General features: G+C 41.7%; 1 protein-coding gene across 1 annotated transcript in view; it reads left to right on the forward strand.

Moving 5' to 3' along the window:
• The first annotated feature begins 4719 nt into the window (after window positions 1-4719).
• Window positions 4720-18243, forward strand: part of ednraa (endothelin receptor type Aa) — a 48452-nt gene continuing 34928 nt past the window's right edge. Inside the window, exons 1-2 of the mRNA XM_059965011.1 lie at window positions 4720-5944; window positions 6719-6831. Coding sequence (XP_059820994.1) covers window positions 5459-5944; window positions 6719-6831 — 599 coding nt within the window. The 5' untranslated portion in view covers window positions 4720-5458. The remainder of the gene's footprint in view (window positions 5945-6718; window positions 6832-18243) is intronic.

Genomic DNA, 18243 nt, shown 5'->3' on the forward strand with positions numbered 1-18243 from the left:
ATCAGGAAAGGGGTACAGGAAACTTAGGTCCTATACCACCAGTTTCAGGAACAGTTATTACCCTACATAGAAACATAGAAAATAGGAGCAGGACTAGGCCATTCGACCCTTCAAGCCTGCACCTCCATTCAGTATGATCATGGCTGGTCATCCAATTCAGGACCCTATACCTGCTTTCTCTCCATACCCCCTGATCCCTTTAGCCACAAGGGCCATATCCAACTTCCTCTTAAATTTCGCCAGTGAACTGGCCTCAGCTGTTTCCTGTGGCAGAGAATTCCACAGATTCACCACTCTCTGTGTGAAGAAGTTTTTCCTCATCTTGGTCCTAAAAGGCTTCCCCTTTATCCTTAAACTGTGACCCCTCATTCTGGACTTCCCCAACATCAGAAACAATCTTCCTGCATCTAGCCTGTCCAATCCCTTTAGAATTTTATATGTTTCAATAAGATCCCCCCTCAATCACGTAAATTGCAGTGAGTATAAGCCTAGTCGATCCAGTCTGTCTTCATATGAAAGTCCTGCCATCCCAGGAATCAATCTGGTTAACCTTCTTTGTACTCCCTCTATGGCAAGAATGTCTTTCCTCAAATTAGGGGACCAAAACTGCACACAATACTCCAGGTGCTGTCTCACCAAGGCCTTGTGCAACTACAGTAGAACCTCCCTGCTCCTGTACTCAAATCCTTTTGCTATGAATCCCAACATACCATTTGCCTTTTTCACTGCCTGCTGTACCTGCATGCCCACCTTCAATGACTGGTGTACAATGACACCCAGGTCTCGTTGCACCTCCCCTTTTCCTAATCGGCCACCATTCAGATAATAATCTGTTTTCCTGTTCTTGCAACCAAAGTGGATAACCTCACATTTATCCACATTAAATTGCATCTGCCATGAATTTGCCCACTCACCTAACCTATCCAAGTCACCCTGCATCCTCTTAACAGCTAACACCACTGCCCAGCTTCATGTCATTCACAAATCTGGAGATGCTGCATTTAATTCCCTCGTCTAAACCATTAATATATATTGTAAACAACTGGGGTCCCAGCACTGAGCCTTGCGGTACCCCACTAGTCACTGCCTGCCATTCTGAAAAGGTCCCGTTTACTCCCACTCTTTGTTTCCTGTCTGCCAACCAATTCTCTATACAACCTTCAGGCTCCTAAACCAGCATGGATAACCTCACTCACCTCAACCCGGAACTGATGACTGAGCACAGTCTATGGACTCACTTCCAAGGGCTCTACAACTCATGTTCTCAGTATAATTTATTTACTTATTTGTTATTATTATTTGTTTTTATTCCTTTTGTCTTCTTTTACACAATGGTTGTCAGTCTTTGTGTGTATTCTATTACATTTAATAGTTCTGCTGTGAATATCTGCAAGAAAATGAATCTCGGGATAGTATACTGTACGGTGACATATACTGTTATGTATGTACTTTGATAATAAATTTACTTCGAATTTTGAAATCTAAAAAAAAACATGCAGTGCTAGAAACCTGAACCGATAAAAGCAGAAAATAATGGAAACACTCAGCAGTTCAGGCAGCATCTGTGGAAAGAGAAATAGTTAATATTTCAGGTCCGAGATCTTTCCTCTTTCCAAATATGCTTCAAGATCAACTGGCTGTATCCAACATTTTCCATTTTATTTCAATGACTTTGCTACTTTATTTCCAAAACAATAAGATTAGTTTTTATCCCAAGAAGAGGTGTATATAATAATTAATTTAAAATACATCAGGACTTTTAACATAACCTTTTAATAATTTCTGTTTGAATCAGACAAATGATAATACTTTTATTATAAACACTGGAAAGGAATCTCAAGCAGGAAGTAAACAAACACTAATTGTCTTCCTTTTATTTTCTGCCCAGTATGAAAAGTTGGTTTTCCTCCCACCATGCATTTTCAGAATAATTTTATCATCAGGGCACGACGTTTCAAGTCAGATAGAAAATATATGTAAATTAGCTTAAATAAACCATTTTGCTTGTATTTCCTCTGATATAGTGTAAACTCAGTAGTAATAATGTTTATCCTTAAATAAACAACAGGTTTTGGGAAATAAACTCGAAATATGCTAAACCTGCTAGAATCGTGTATTTGGCTCCAAAATATGTTTGGGATCATCTGAATATATTTTTACTAACAAATAAAAAAAGAAATTGAAGTTCCACAAGAGGAAGTAGAATTTGTGCAGAGATTGTAATGAGTAAGGAATTTGCCTGGAGTGTGAGAAATGTTGGCTATAATTAATCCATATTCCCAATGCATAAGATGAGGTCAAATCAACTATTTCTGAATACTAGTAGAGCTAACATTTTGAAAAGAGGAAACCACTCATACTTCGCTACTCACATCTCAAGAGGCTACTATTGGGACTTGTGGATCATAATGGGAAAATGTTGCAGTTGCTGTGAATATGCACACAAGTTTTTTTTTAATTCTTTGTGTTGGATGCCCTGAAAGTGATGTGAAAAAAATAATTTTCTATCACTTAATATCCATTATACTGATAGCGGTCTAATTTCAACATCTGTTTTTTTTTCCAGCTGTATCAACATCAGTGAGTTAACTGAAAATATGGTCATATGAATATTTTAATCATGATCTCTTTAACTGAACCAGGAAGGGTACAATTCATCGTTTAGTGTCAGGAAACCTTTCCTTCTGACAATGTTGTGCAATGGATTTGAGTCGACACTTAATCTGGTGAAATCATTCAAAACATCATTGCAATAATTATTCCATTATAGAGGTCCCAGCATCCGGAATCATGCAGTCTGATATATACATTTCTGTTATCTGACAATGATTCCAAAGAGTCTATAATTTCCAAAACATTATTTGCCATGGATTACGTTACAGATAAATTACTCTAAATCTATGAGATTGCTAGCTATTTTTGTAGTGTTATATAAACTATTGCAATGGGTTCTCTGTAACAAAGTGATTCCTGATTCCACTTTAAATTAGTGAATATTTTTTCAGGCTCAGTCATTGTGTTCTGAGAATTTATAAGGAAGTTCACCAGGTCATTTTCTAAGTTATCCAGGTTTTAATAGCTTCAGTGTGGCCATACATCCTTTTGAATCACGGAGCCACGGGGATAGCATTCCCTTCAATTCCTGGGCCATAATCTGGATCACCCAGCTTCCTGATTTTAATGTCATTAAAATCAATGGATGAAAATCAGCTGGCTCTAGTAACAAATGTTCCTTTCCTGGCTATCATGATTGGTGGGGGTGGGGCACATTGAGGTTAAGGGTGAAGTTAATATCAAAACACGGTCTTAAATTTTGTTTTCATAAATTACAAAGTAACTATTTCAAATGGAAACTGCCCTTGTAATCTCTTTTTAAAGTTTCCTATTAATGTGACATTGAAGTAGTTCCGTTTTGCATCTCCCAGCATTTCATCCTTCTCTGCAAGCCAACTCCATCACCCAGTCAAGAGATCTTATGAATTGTTTCAGCTTAATCAACTCCCTCAATTTCATCCTTTCCCTAAACCCTCACTAAAGCTGGTACCGCAAAGTCCAAGTGCAGTCCCCCATCACTCTTCAATTTCTCTCCTATCTTCCCCCAGCATTATCTTCAGACTGCAACCCCAATGTTGCTCCGTCAGGTTCCCATTTCCAGTCGTTCCTAGTGGGAGGATATGCTCACTGATTTTATTAGCAACTTTCTTCATTCAGATACCACTCTTCTCCTCTCAGAAACGTCATCGTCATTGTCCTTCCTCAACCCACTGCGGCAGTGCCCACTCTCACCCGTTCATCTCGAAATGTGTGCTCATTCCTTTCACAGCACGCTGCCTGAAATATTTCCTTTCCTACTCTTTCCTGACAATGGAGACTGGCCTGGTTAATCATAAACCAAATCTTTTGGGACTGAAATTCTAAACTTTCCTCTTCCTGTTCTCCCTCGCCGTACAACATATTTTAATTAACCACGGCATTTTTTCTTGAGTCTCTCCTCCAACGTCCATCCCCATGGGATTGCCTTAGCAATGGTCCTCCTTTGCTTACAGAAACATGGTTATTGCATGACTGCGAATGGCTTCTAATTTGGCCCGGAGCAGTGTCCTAACTACATCTCCACCATCCTGAACTTTTTCCACCTTCCAGTCGGTAGCGAGGTTTTCCGCGTTCTCTACACAACAGTGACTTACTTACCTCTGGCATCGTTCTTCCTGCCCTATCACCCCGCTTGTCCAAAACTCAGTTCTTCTTCATTGCAAGTTCAGCTCCTAACTTCAGGTGCCCCCGACGTGCAATCTTTACCATCCTCTTCAACAAGTCTAACTCCAACATTATATTCCGGGCCATCAAAACAGTCCTGTCACCCCCACCTTTCCACCAAACCACGAGGTGCCTACGCCCACTGATAATGAACCTGAATCTTTTAACTTCACCCACTTGCCTCCATTCAACCCCCGCCCCATCACTTCCCTCTTCTTGCTCCCACCTTCGTCAATTTGACTTAAACGTTTTTGGTCATCTTTTGACTCTTAAATCTCCCATTTTGTCCCCACCGCCACACCCACCAACAGCACTAGCTGTTAAAGCAGAGCAATTTCCCATTTTCTATACTACCCTCGCTATTGATGGTCGTTCCTCAAGCGTTGGAAACACTCTTTTGACAAGTCAAAAATATTAAAAACACAAGGAGTTCAAACATAGCAGATATTGTCTTTACTGTAGAGTGGGAACGATGAGTCCCGGAGACAGAACATTTAACTGAAAGGCAGTTTTTAAAGTCGCGGTTTCCTCTTCAGCTGCTTTTAAAATAACCCCAGGTATATGGATCGGTCCGCTCTTTCTTGTCACGAAATGTTAGTGTCATTTAATAAGAAGCGCGGTTCCTGACGTTTGAACCACGTTAGCGAGGGAAAAATTGTACAGCACGCAATTCTGGTTCTCATTGCAGAGAGGTGGTCCCATTCCCGGCTCACGAAATGCTTTTATCAGCATCAGTCCCCAGTTCAGCGGAGTGAATGGACAGATCGGAGTCAGCTGTTGTTGCTTCCTGGTTAGCGTGCGGGACTGCCCATTCCCCCGCTCGCTCCCCGAAGGAGCAGGTCGTTGCCGAGCCGAGGGACGGGAGAGATTGGTTTGACTCTCTCTCCCCACCCCCACCTTCTCTCTCGTCGCTCCGTTTAGGGAAGCGTCAAAGAGTGAGGAACTTCTGTTGGATGAGGCCAGGCGCCGGCTGGAGGACCGAGGAATTGCGTGCGGAGACGGTTTGAATCTCGTCCCGGGACAGCTCAGGACACGGGGAAGGAAGGGTGCCGAGGCAGTGAGCGGCAGGGGGATCTACTGGCAGTGAGCTTGAGTTCCCTACACAGCTCCCGAGAACGCAGAGACCCAGGCTTGGTGCGGTTTTAACGTGGGAAACTGTGGGATCAAACTCCTGCCCACTTCCCCCCGAGTTCGCTTGGGGATGGAGATCGTGCATGTTTGCACGGTTCTGTGTTGGATTCCACTTTCCGCTGGCTTTGCGATATGGCCGGTGGTTACTGAAGAATATCCGACGCCGGACAATGAGACCGCGAAGAGATTCTCTTCCCCTTCCCAGCACAGGGACGTGGTCCTCCCCACCGCAGTCTGGCACATGCAGAATGAGAGTCTTCACGGGGGCAGCGTCACCCCCGATCTTCAGGACTGGCTGAAGGACGTCAACCTGTCGGCGGGCAATGGCAGCAATTTCTCTTGCCCCGATGCGCCCGACAGTGACCCTGCCTTCAAGTACATCAACGCGGCCATCTCCTGTGTTATCTTCGTGGTCGGGGTGATCGGAAACGTTACCCTGTTACGGATCATTTACAAGAACAAGTGCATGAGGAATGGTCCCAACTTGTTGATCGGCAGCCTGGCCCTGGGAGACTTGCTGTACATCATGATCGACATCCCCATCCACATAGCTAAGGTGTAAACTTTCACTCTACATCCCCTGCTTTCACCACTTCTTTAGGTTTCTGCGGCGGGTTCCTTACTCCTTCGCGTCTGCTCGCGTTTTTTCCGTTCCTGCCTTAACCATATTTCTTATTGTTTGATCACCATCTCTTCATTTCCCAATGCTCCACTCTCACTTCTCCCTCTCCGCCACGGTTTCCAGTCTCTCACTGTCTGTGAGGCATCTCACCTTTCTCCGGGTCTCCGTTCTTCCTCGGCGTTCCAGCTTGAGTTTTGTCCGTTCGCTATCCAGGCTATTCTCTCTCCCTTGCACCCTCAGAGATTTTACCAGCTTTTATGACATAGTTTATGTGTTGAATATTAATTCATGGAATTGAACCGGTAATAAAAAGCCTCGGGTTCCTGTCAAGTTTCAATATTTTTGGTCACTTCTCACTTTCTGGTGTTCACCAACTCTTTCTTTTCAAGTCCTTCTCTTGTACCAGTTTTAACTCTTTTTTAACATTAAAAACGTTCTTCATTAGGCCTCCATCTTCTGCATGTCGTCATCAATGGTTTTCATAGCCTTTTAATTTGCCCTTGGAGCTTCCTTTGACTCCCTATAAGTTGTTGACCAAGAAGTTATTAATTTACTTTTTCCTGTGTTCTGGAGTGTGGGAGAAGTTGTGGTAAAGGAACAAGTAATTGTTCTCTTCATTTATTCCTTTTATTTAATGCTGGTTTTTATTTCTCAGTCTGCTTAGTCTCATTAATTGACAATTGACCATTTGCAAACCATCTTTTCCAGCTTCTGTTACCAAAGTGGCCTTTTGGGATTGTTGTTTGCAAGCTGGTGCCCTTCTTACAGAAAGTGTCAGTGGGGATCACAGTGCTGAACCTCTGCGCTCTCAGTGTGGACAGGTGGGCGTATTCTTGCTTCTATGTAGCATTTACAGTTTTGTTGTTTGATCATGAACCCTAGTTCTGGTACATTGCATGTTAGGCAACCTTGTGACCAGGAACGCAAGCCACCCCCAAGTTATGAATGCTTGACTTAGGGACACTCCTACATGCAAAAAAAGCTCCCATAATATGATTAAATTCAAAAATATGATGTACACATACAGATTTGTTCTTGTAAACAACAGAACTAGTTTCCACTCTCTCCCCACTTCTATTATTTGTTCCTCTGTATAAATCTAACATGCATTTGCTGCCACTCGCTAAATACTTAAGCTTAACATACTGAAATACTTATGCGTATTTTATGACTTATGATGAAATTGACTTAAGAAGAGCATTCATTATCTGGGAATGGCCTGTATACTACTTTAAATTGCACAATACATTCAAAAGTAGAAAAAAATCCTATAAAAAACAGAATCAAGCTAACATTCAGGAATTCAAAGTTCAAGATTTTAGTTCCATTCTAATTGGCAAAAACTTAAGCAATTTACATTTCTTTAATCAATTAAGTTGAACAATGACAGATCAGTGTATATATATGTTGGAATATATTACAACAGAAGGTTAACTATAAACATATTGCTGTTTCCAATGGCTTAAAATGCAAGTAAGTTATGGGAACATTCCTTTGAGATTTTACACTTTGTTAAGATAGGAAATGTGACAGTTTTTTCCAGTATGTAGTGCCATTTTGAAATTTAATCACAATGGAGTCGCTAAAGCACAGCACGTTGCAAGAAGTATAGTTGATATTGAATATAATTCTCTGGCTGAAATTACAATTATGTTATTCTGCTTCAACTTGAATGTAATTCACCAGTATCTACATTACCATGTTATTTGATTTCTGACAACAGAATCTGGGAATAGCCAGATGCAAATCGAATTTAGATGCAAACCTAAGAATTAAGTTCAAATTAGTAGTATCACATCAGTCTGATGATTTCATTCAACTTTGTTTTTTTGTGATTGAGATATAAGAATGAGCTTAATTTTACTTCTAAGTCCTGCTGAAGGGTCTCTGCCTGAAACGTCGACTGTACTTTTTTCTATAGATGCTCCCTGGCCTGCTGAGTTCCTCTAGCATTTTTTGTGTGTTGCTTTAATTTCACTTCACCTATTTGGGGGCAAAAACTAATTGAAAAAAAACCCAAATCCTAAAATTGCTAACAGCCCACCACCCTCAGGGAATCACTAATTGCAACAGTTGATTTGCTGATTTTGAACAAGACGTCATTTCATTTTGTCATCACATTTCGGTGATGTGTGTGCTGCAAGAAAACTTTTTTTTAACCAAATACAACCCCATTTCCTTGACCTATGTCTACGGACACAATTTTATCATTTGCTTTAATTTGAGTTTAATCTGTCTGATAACTGAACTACAAAAGCTCGAAGTTGATGATTATTTAAAAAGCTGAGAAAAAATCCACACCAGTGCCTGCAGTTTTATTTTTTTTAAATCCATGATTTGTTCCATGCTTATTACTGGTTTATAGACTTAATTGCTTGAGCTCAAGGCATTACCTGGGGGAAAGCATCAAAGAGAAAATAAGGGTGTGAAGATAATTCTCATAGAGTTATACAGCACGTCATGTCCATGCCAAACTTTTTTACCCATCTACACTGATCTAATATGCCAACATCAGGAGCAAGTTTCTTTTCATTTAAGGTAAATTCAGCTGTGTTCTCTTCCATTTCTGAGTTTTTTTATTCTGGCTCTTACTTAAAAGATGCCTACCACCCGAGCTGGGAAATGAATTAAATTAAATTTCTGACAGGATTTCAATCATTTACACATTTCATTTATCTTAAAAACTTAGTCATTAAAGAGTTAAGCTTATTTTACAGTGATAATAATTAGTTGTCCTTGCCTGGTATTAATATAGTGGGTTCAATGGCCTCATAATGTAAATTCTTACTATCTGATTAATTCTGGCAATGCTGCCAACACGTTCGTTCAAAAGGGTTGTCACTGAATATCCAAAGCATCTGCCTGACCAAGGCAAAAGACCACTTTTAATTTGGAAATCTTGTGTCCCATAGAATAAATAATATCCCAGTTATCAATTTTAGCTATAATTGATGTACATTGTCCACCAACAAGTTTGCTGCTTGTGCAATGAGATAAAATAAAAATTAAAAGTAAATTATTTTAGAGCAGCTTGGAAGAGCTGAAATATTTCCTTTCACCAGGACACCTAGCTTCCCATGCAGACAATCCTTTCACCCTATGCCAGTGACACACCTAATTGGTTCAATTTGTTGAACCACAAAAGGATACCATTTTAGCCCGACTGTCAAGTGTATAAAAGAGGTCAAAGACTAGAGCAGACATGAGATGGGAAATGATGGCCCATCAGTACAGTCCGTCACTGAGTTCACCACGACACCCCTCCTGAAAGAAACTTACTCCTATAATTCTTCCCTCTTCACTTTCCTCATGAAGTGTTACTGGAGCCTCTGAAGCAATTCAACATTCTTAACTGTAATCCTGGGCTGAGCCTCTACAATCTCTTTCACTACTGGAGGGACTGGAACAAATTCCCAATCCTCTTCTCTCCTGATATGTGCATCACCTAACATAATGGCTAGGAGCCGAAGAATCAGCTACTTATTTCCCTTTCTTAGCCACCAATACTGAGGAATATCATACAACACTCATCATTTCCTTTCACTCAACCGCTACACTTCCAAGTTTGAACCAAGTGTTTTGTTTCCAAGCCCCACTTAAAGGTCTGAGAAGTAAAACAGTAAACCAAAGACCCAAATTGCAAAGTATCCCAACTCATGACTAGATGTTTCTTTTTATTTATACAGGAAATGTAGACTCATTGGCAACAATTATTTTCCAGCTCAAATTATCCTAGAGCTAATGAGCTGTCTTCTTAAACTACTAAAGCCTGTGTGGTGAAGGCTCTCTCACAATGACGTTAGGTAGGAGGTACCAAGAATCCAACAAGGCAGAGATTTAAAAATGGTGTGTTTTCAAATCTGGCTGCATTGAAGAGAACTTGGAGCTATTGGAATTTCCATTAGTCCTCTGCTCTTGTCCTTTCTATTAGCTTGACATATTGCTATAGTGCATTTTGTAAATGCACATAGTACAACTGGAATGTATTAATGGTGGAGAGGGAATGATATTTAACGTGAAGAATGGCATGTTGATTATGAGGGCTGTTTTGCCTTGAATGTTGCTGCTCTTCTTAAGTGTTATTGGAGTTGCAATAATCCAAGCAAGAGAAACATTTTGCATCAAAGTTACAAATGATGTTCAGCTGAAGGCAGAAAGGCTTTCATGAATCATGAACTGAGCCATTTGTTGCCAGATACCCAACCCACAAACTGCTCTTGACACAATACACTCAGTAGCTGCAAAATTTAAATAATGAATGTCTGAGGTGGACAACTCAAAGGCGGTGGTTCCATTAAATATCAAGTGAAGGTGGTAGTCTCTCTCTTGTTGGAGATGATCATTGTCATAAGTGTTGCAAATATCACTGACTACCTATCAACCAGATTATCCCTTGCCTGTAATGTTGCCCAGATCCTGCTTCATGAGGTAATGAGGTAGGAATGTGTGAAGAAATAACAGAGAAATATGCTAGTAACAACTTATAAATTATGTTGCTTTTGTGTCTTGTGTGGAAGAATTTGTTGACTATACATGTGCTAAATCATTATGATACATACTAGAGAATTTAACTGCAAAAATTTTGAGGTTAGTTTTACAAGTATGCAGTCATTATCTGCACTTTGGAGTTCTGTGTCCATGACTGGATCTCTAGATCAGCATGAGTCCTGCTTGGACAGCCGATCTGGACAAAGGTGACCAAGAGCAGCACCAGCTGCTCACAGCCCTGCCATTCCACAGAGGGCACTGAGATCAGTGAAGCTCCACCACCTTTGGAAGAATATTCAGAAGCGCAGGTGGAAGCATTCATTCACAGTCCACTGAAACAAGAGAACTTTTGCCAACAGTACCTGGTGGCTAAATGTTGTCAGTTGTCAAAGATCACCAGAGGCTGTGACTCCTCTGCTTTGCTTCTTTCCTAGAAACTAGCAGAGTTTCATAATAACAGCAGGTACATAAAGCAGAGGGCTAATAGTCAGGATAGATTGTCATATATAACCTTCCCGCAGTTCTGCATTGAAATTGACTCGGCACCTATGCTTGTGACTCCAACTGCCTTTCCAGAGGAACAAGATACAACTGAAGCCTGTTTGTGCCATATAAGGGGATCCTCCATGCCAGCTTGAAGCATTTCTCAACACAAGATAATCCACTCCATCCATGTGCAGTTGGTGTGCAAGAACAAATGATCTTCCAGCGGTCCATGGGAAGTTACGGCATAGTTTCCATAGTGCCTTTGCCTTGCAGTCGTTGAAACTCTCTGAACTCAGTGGGCGAATATGATGGCACAGTTAACAGAGCAGCAGTGGTTCAGTTCTGATCTCCAGTGATACCTGGAGTTTGAGGGTCCTCCCTCTGCTCAGATGTGTTTTTTCCCCTAGGTGTTCCACTTTCCTCCCACACCTCAAATGCAAGTTGGCTAGTCCACTGACCAATATGTATGCAGGAAAGTGACAGAGTCTAGAATCTAGGACTCAGTGGACCACGGAGCTTGTTTCTGTGCTTGTCACTCTTTGACTCTATGATCACACCTATCATTTGGCACTCAGGTACAAGCAATACTCAGTTAAAAAGTGGCTGTTGTTGCCAATGAAGAACACAATCAGTGAGGTTGAAGGTGTCGTTCAGATACCTGAATGAATCTGAAGTGCCATTTTGTGGGCACAATGTGTTCAACCTCACATAACATTGCACAGTGGTATGGTTAAACCTGCGGGGGAGACAAGATGCCATGCACAGAGTGTGTGTAGATAGTAACACAGGGAGGCTGCAGACAGTGGAGCATTCCCCTGGGATTTTCCATTATAAAAATTCACCACTGAACAACAAGATGCACATTTCACTCCCTAATCACACTCTCATGGATTAAGGCAAAGCCAACTTGCACAGTAATAACTGTCCTGTTTGCTGCCTTCTATCGCTCAGCATCATAGCTTGAAGGAGCAGGAAGGGAAAGATCATTTTAGGCGGGAGGTATGGGAGCAAGGTGAAATTACTGTGCTAGTAGGAAGACCATAGGAGGGGGAGCAATGTGACGGGGCAGAAAGAACACAGGAAGATGGTTTACGGCTAGTGCTGTTGAATCTAGGGACACCCCTCCCTGACCATAGACCATCCTAGAAACACGCACAAAATGCTGGAGGACTTCAGCAGGCCAGGCAGTATCTATGGAAAAGAGTACAGTCAACGTTTCAAGTTGTCCTGCTGAAGGGTCTGGTGTTGGTAATGTTTTCCATATGGATCTTACTCTTCTTGGATCCTTTGCCAGGAAAAGGTAACATCCTATCTAATGTGACTAAAATATATCCTATCTTTAAGATCCTAGCACTATTGAACCAGCGCCAAGTAAGGTCAATACTGTACAGAAATATTAGGATGATATAGAAGGCCACTGAGCAATCTGTCAGTACAGTTACAGGAAGATGGACTATTAATGGAAAAGGGAAGGGAAGGTTTACTGATTAGGGTCCTAAACTGGAGCAGAATTAGTTCTGGGGGAATTAGGTAGGATCAAGCAGAAGTCAATTGGGTAAGCCTATTTTAAAGGAATGTCGTAGGAGGCTTTTAAGAGTGCGATATCAACAGTACACTGCAGCATATTCCTTTTAGGGTGAAGGGTTGGTCTGGCATGTTTAGGGAGCCTTGGATGATGTGAGATAGAGGCCACACATTATTGGAGCAGAATTAGATCATTCAACCTATCAAGTCTGCTCCGCCATTTAAATTTTTCAACAGCATTCCCCCACCTTTTCCCCATAGTCCTTAAGCTGTATACCAATTAGGAACCAAACCATCTCTGCTTTAAATAAACCCAATGCCTTGGTCTCTACAGCTCTTTGTGGTAAGGAATTCTACTGATCCATCATCACCAGGGTGGACAAATTCCCCCTCAACTGATCATTCAGGCTGTATTCTAAGAACATGCCCTCAGATTCCAGACTCCCTGACTGATGGAAATATACTCAAAATATCCACTCTATCAAGGCTTTTCAGTATCTGGTTGTTTTCAATGAGATTTCCTACCATCCTTCTGAACTCCATCCAGTTCAGACCCAGAGATATCCAACACTCCTCATATGATAAGATTTCAATTCCGGTGAACCTCCCCCCGTGGATCCTTTCCAGGGCCAGCATATCTTTCCTGAGATATTGGGACCAAAATTGCTCACAACCTGGCTGCATGGGTTCAGAACTGGCTCGCCCACAGAAGGCAGAGAGCAGTAGTGGATGAAACATGTACTGCCTAGAGGTTGGCAACCAGTGGAGTTCCACTGGGATCTGCCCTAGGACTCCTGCTCTCAGTGATTTTTTATTAATGACTAGGATAAGTAAGTGGATGGGTTAGTATGTTTGTAGATGATACAAAGGTTGGTAACATAGTGGATAGCATAGAAGGTTGTAGGTTACAACAGGAGATTGATAGGATGCAGAGTTGGGCTAAAAATGGCAGATGGGGTTCAATGAAATAGTGTCAAGAGATTCACTTTAGAAGGCGGAACTTGAAGGGAGAATACAGGATTAGTGGTGGGATTCTTAGCAGTGTTGAGGAACAGAGGGATCTTGGGGTCCAAGTCTATAGATCCTCAAAGTTGTCGTACAAGAAAGAATATGGTATCTTGGCCGTCATCAGTCAAGGGATTGAGTTCAGGAGCCACGAGGTAATGCTGCAGCTCTATAAAACTCTGGTTAGACCGCTTGGAGTATTTTGTTCAGTTCTGGTCACCTCATTATAGGAAAGAAGGTGTGGACACTTCAGAGAGGGTGCAGAGGAGATTTACAAGGATGCTGCCTGGATTGGAGAGCATGTCTTATGAGAAAAAGTTGAGCAAGCTAGGGCTTTTCTCTTTGAATTGAAGGATGATGAGAGGTTATTTGGAAGAGGTATACATGATGATGAGAGGTACTGATAGAGTCGACAGCCAGAGACATTTTCCCAGAGTGGAAATGACTAATACAAGAGGGAGTAATTGTCAGGTATGGCGGTAGAGGTGGTAAGGAGATTTGAGATGGATAAAGGTAATAAAAGGTGGAAGGGAAACATTGGATTGATCTTGAAGTAGGTTAAAGGGTTGGCATAATATCATGTATTATTGCTGTACTTTTCTATGTTCTGTGTTCTAAGACGTGAGCAGGGCACTGTGCATAATGTTTCAGCCAGTAACTGGAGTGTGCAAACAGCAGAAGCTATACACTCAGTGGCCACTTTATTAGGTACACCTGTACAGCTGCTCATTAATGCAAATCTATAATCAGCCAACCATGTGGCAGCAATTCAAATGTATAAAAGCATGCAGACATGATCAAGAGGTTCGGTTGTTGTTCAGACCAAACATCAGAATGAAGAAAACTGTCATGGTCCTGGCTGGCATTTCCCACCTTTTCCCTTTCCTCCCTAATGGGTGGACCTTAATCCCCACACTTGATTCCCAATCTTTCCCAGTTCCTTTCAATTACCAGCACCTGGTTTCCATTAGCCACCAGAGGATAAGACTCCGACAGCTCCGGTCAGCCCTTGCCAGATTGTTGGTCGACTCTCAGAGAGAGAGAGGAACCTTTTTCCAAGTCTTCAACCCCATATCTCTCTGTAAACCAAGTCTCCCAGGTCCTGATTCAGCCTGGTCCTGATTCTACACTCTCTACAAAGATTCTGCCTCCTGATCCTGCCTCCGCGTCGGAGTCCTGCACTTGGGTTCGTTTTCCTGCCATGTCCGTGTCACAAAAACTAAATGTGATGTAAATGACTATGACCATGGAATAAATTTTGGTGCCAGATGGGGTGGTTGGAGTATCTCAGTAATTGCTGATCACCTAGGATTTTCACACACAACAGTCTCAAAAATGGTGCGAGAAACAAAGAACGTTGGTTCTATGGGCAAAAATGTCTTTTTAATGCGAGTGGTCAGATGAGACTGGTTAAAGCTGACAGGAAAGTGACAGTAATTCAAATAATCACGTGTTACTCAATGGTGTGTAGCAGAACATATCTGAACACACAACATGTTGAACATTGAACTAGACAAGCTACAGAAGCAGAAGACCAGTACAGGAGCGACCTAATAAAGTGACCATTTAGTGTAGACCCCAACTTCACAAACAAATATTCCTAAGCACTGGCGGCACGGTTTAAACATTGAACGTCACTTGCTCTTGCTTGATTTCTTCTCTACTTTAAAATAATGATCTATTGCATAGTTGGACTAAATTCAAAGCAACACACACAAAATACAGGAGGAACCCAACAGGTCAGCCAACATCTATTGAAATGAATTAGCAATTGACATTTCTAGCCATGATCCCTCATCAGCATTGGAAGGGAGGGGGAAGGATGCCAGAATCAGAGGGTGAGGAGGAGTGGAAGGAGGACAAGCTAGAAGGTGATAGGTGAAGCCATGTGGGTAGGGAGGGGGGGGGATGAAGAAAGAAGCTAGGAGATGATAATTGGAAAAGGCAAAGGGCTGGAGGAAAAGGAATCTGATTGTAGAAAAGAGGAGAGGGCTGTGGGAGAAAGGGAAGGAGGAGGGACACCAGGGGAGGAGATGATAGGTGAAGAGAAGAGGTAAGAGGCTAGAGAGGGGAAAGGAAGAAGAGAGAAGGGGGAGGGAAAAATATACTAGAAGGAGAAATCGATATTCATGCCATCACCCAGACAGAATATGAGATGTTGCTCCCCCATCCTGAGAGTGGCCTCACCATGGCACCAACAGGTTTGAATAATAATGGGAATTGGATTTACAATTGTTGGGCACTGAGTAATTCCAATTTTTTTGGATGGAGCGGAGGTGCTCACCAGACCCCAATTTATCTCATGTCTTACCAATGTAGAGGAGGCCACATCAGGAGCACCAGATACGATAGATAACCTCAATAGATTCACAGGTGAATAGATTCAGGGTCTGTTAGAGGCCCTGAATAGAGGTCAAGGAAGAGATGAAAGGGCAAGTGTAGCATTTCTGTCATTTGCAGGGATAAGTGCCAGGAGGGAGGAGAGAGAAACAAATTGACAAGGGGATCACAGAGGGAACAATCCCTGCAGAAAGCGGAGAGGGGTTGTGGCGGGGCGACTGGAGGTAATGATGTGTTTGGTGGTAGTGTCCCACTGAAGGTGGCAGGAGTTGCAGACAGCCACGTATTGGATGAAGAGGCTCATGGGGTGGTAGGTGAGAACAAGAGGAATTCTATCCCTGTTAAAGTGGCTGGAAGATGTTCGGGAAAAAGAGGAGGTGTGGGTGAGGGCAGCATCAATGGCAGAGGAAGAGGAACCCCCATTCTTTGAGAGAGAAAACATCTCTGATGTCCTGGAAAGTTTTGTTGTGTGATCATTTTTAATAATTGCTCCTGGCTATGAAATTTATAGCACACCATGGCACCGTTTTCTTTCCATACTAATTTTAAAACTAAAGAATTCTAAATGTATGAACAGAACATTATGATTGACAAATGTAATGAAATTATTTGAGATCTGATCGGTTTTGGCAAGATATAAGTAACTGCACATAAATGTAAACTACGGGTGTGCACTGAGTACATGTTGGGCAGGCAATGATAAGACAGACAGGAAAGAAAGCTGCAGTCTATTATTCATGGCCTGCTTATTAACCTCTGTTACTGGATGTTTAGGGGCAGTAATAGTGTCTCTGTTCTCTTATGAAACCTCCACTATTGAAGGTCGCTACCACTTCGGTTTTATTTTAAATAGAGACCTGAAGGCAGCCTCAGCAAAATCGAGGGAAGTGGTTTAAAGTTATCCAAATAAAATCTTTGGCTTTTGTTGAAAATGCCAGAGCTTTGAGGGAGTTTCACCTTTAGCCTCTTTCATTAACCCCTCAAATTTTTTGGAAAAGAAACTTCACAAGTTTCCTTTCGAAAAATTTGAGAATCCTCAAGAGGATGATTTCACAAAAATGTTATAGTTTTACTAATTTCTCCAGTGAATTGACTTTCAACATTTTATCCGAGGTAAACCCCTGATCTTACTCAAAAATTCTCACTGAATAAAGTTGTAACATGACTCGTTATACTTCAAAAGGCATTGTGATTTTTAAAAATGTTGCATTTTCCCAATGATGAAAGCTGTTCACTTGTAGAGTAACTGATTATGGGCAATTAGCTGGAAATATTTGGCTGGAATTCTAGTTTCAGATAGAGAAAATTGATTCAATGGCTGATGTGAAAAATCTAGCTGCTTTGACCTGACTACGAACCCACCCTTTATCCTACAATGAGGGTCACATGAATTACAGAAATTACAGAGACTGGTATCCAGACAAGTGGAGGCACCACACAGATGTCTGCCCCCTGGGAATATCATGATCTTTAAGCTCTAAGACTGGAACATGGAGGAAAGATCAACTGAAATGTAAATGGGTTTATTTTTCTCACTTCTCCCTTAGGACCAGCGATGCAGGCAGAGGTCAATTGCCATTCTTTTCTTTGGTGCCACAGCTTAAAGGAGGCCAGTACAAGGCAGAGCCTATTGTCAATAGATCAGTGATGTTACGGTGTTACAGATGTCATGTAGGAGAATCCCCAAGGAAGCTTATCCTACACGCGCCATCATAGATTTCAGAGTTGTAATTTTGAACACACTAGATATCTATGAAGTCATGAGGGCTAAGAAAGGGTGAAGAAATATATTCTTTTTGTCCCAGGGAAGGAAAGCCAAAAGCTGCAGGGCAGAAGTTTAAGGAGAAAGCTGAAAGATTTAAAAGGGACATGAGGGGCGATTTCTTGCAGAGGATATATTGAATAAGCTGCTAGAAAAATAATGCTTGAGGCAGCTACAGTAACAACATTGAAAAACCCCTTAGATAAATACATGGGTAGGTGGATTTCACAAGGATATGGCCAACTATGGACAATGGGACTAGCTTTGTGGGTGCCATGGTCAGCATAGAAGAGTTCCCATGCTGTATTACTTTATGCTGAATTTTGAAGTCAATAAAAAAAGAGAAACATTTTCAAAGATATGGATATGGATCTGTTGGCACCACATCCGTTGATATCTGTTACCATATACCAGCATTATAGACATCCACATAGCATTTTTAAAAAAGGGCAGGTATCCAAGCTAGTATCCAATCAAGTGTCAAGTACTCTGCAGAAGCAACGTGATTTCTTCTGTCTTGGATGTCAGTTTGATTTTGTATGGGGAGGTGCTGTCTTGACTAGTTTGACTGAATTTTTCAAGGAGGTGATTAGCTACTTTGAAAAAGGTAATGCAATCATTGGGGTTT

This window comes from Hypanus sabinus, chromosome 3, assembly GCF_030144855.1.
Source record: "Hypanus sabinus isolate sHypSab1 chromosome 3, sHypSab1.hap1, whole genome shotgun sequence".
Taxonomy (NCBI): domain Eukaryota; kingdom Metazoa; phylum Chordata; class Chondrichthyes; order Myliobatiformes; family Dasyatidae; genus Hypanus; species Hypanus sabinus.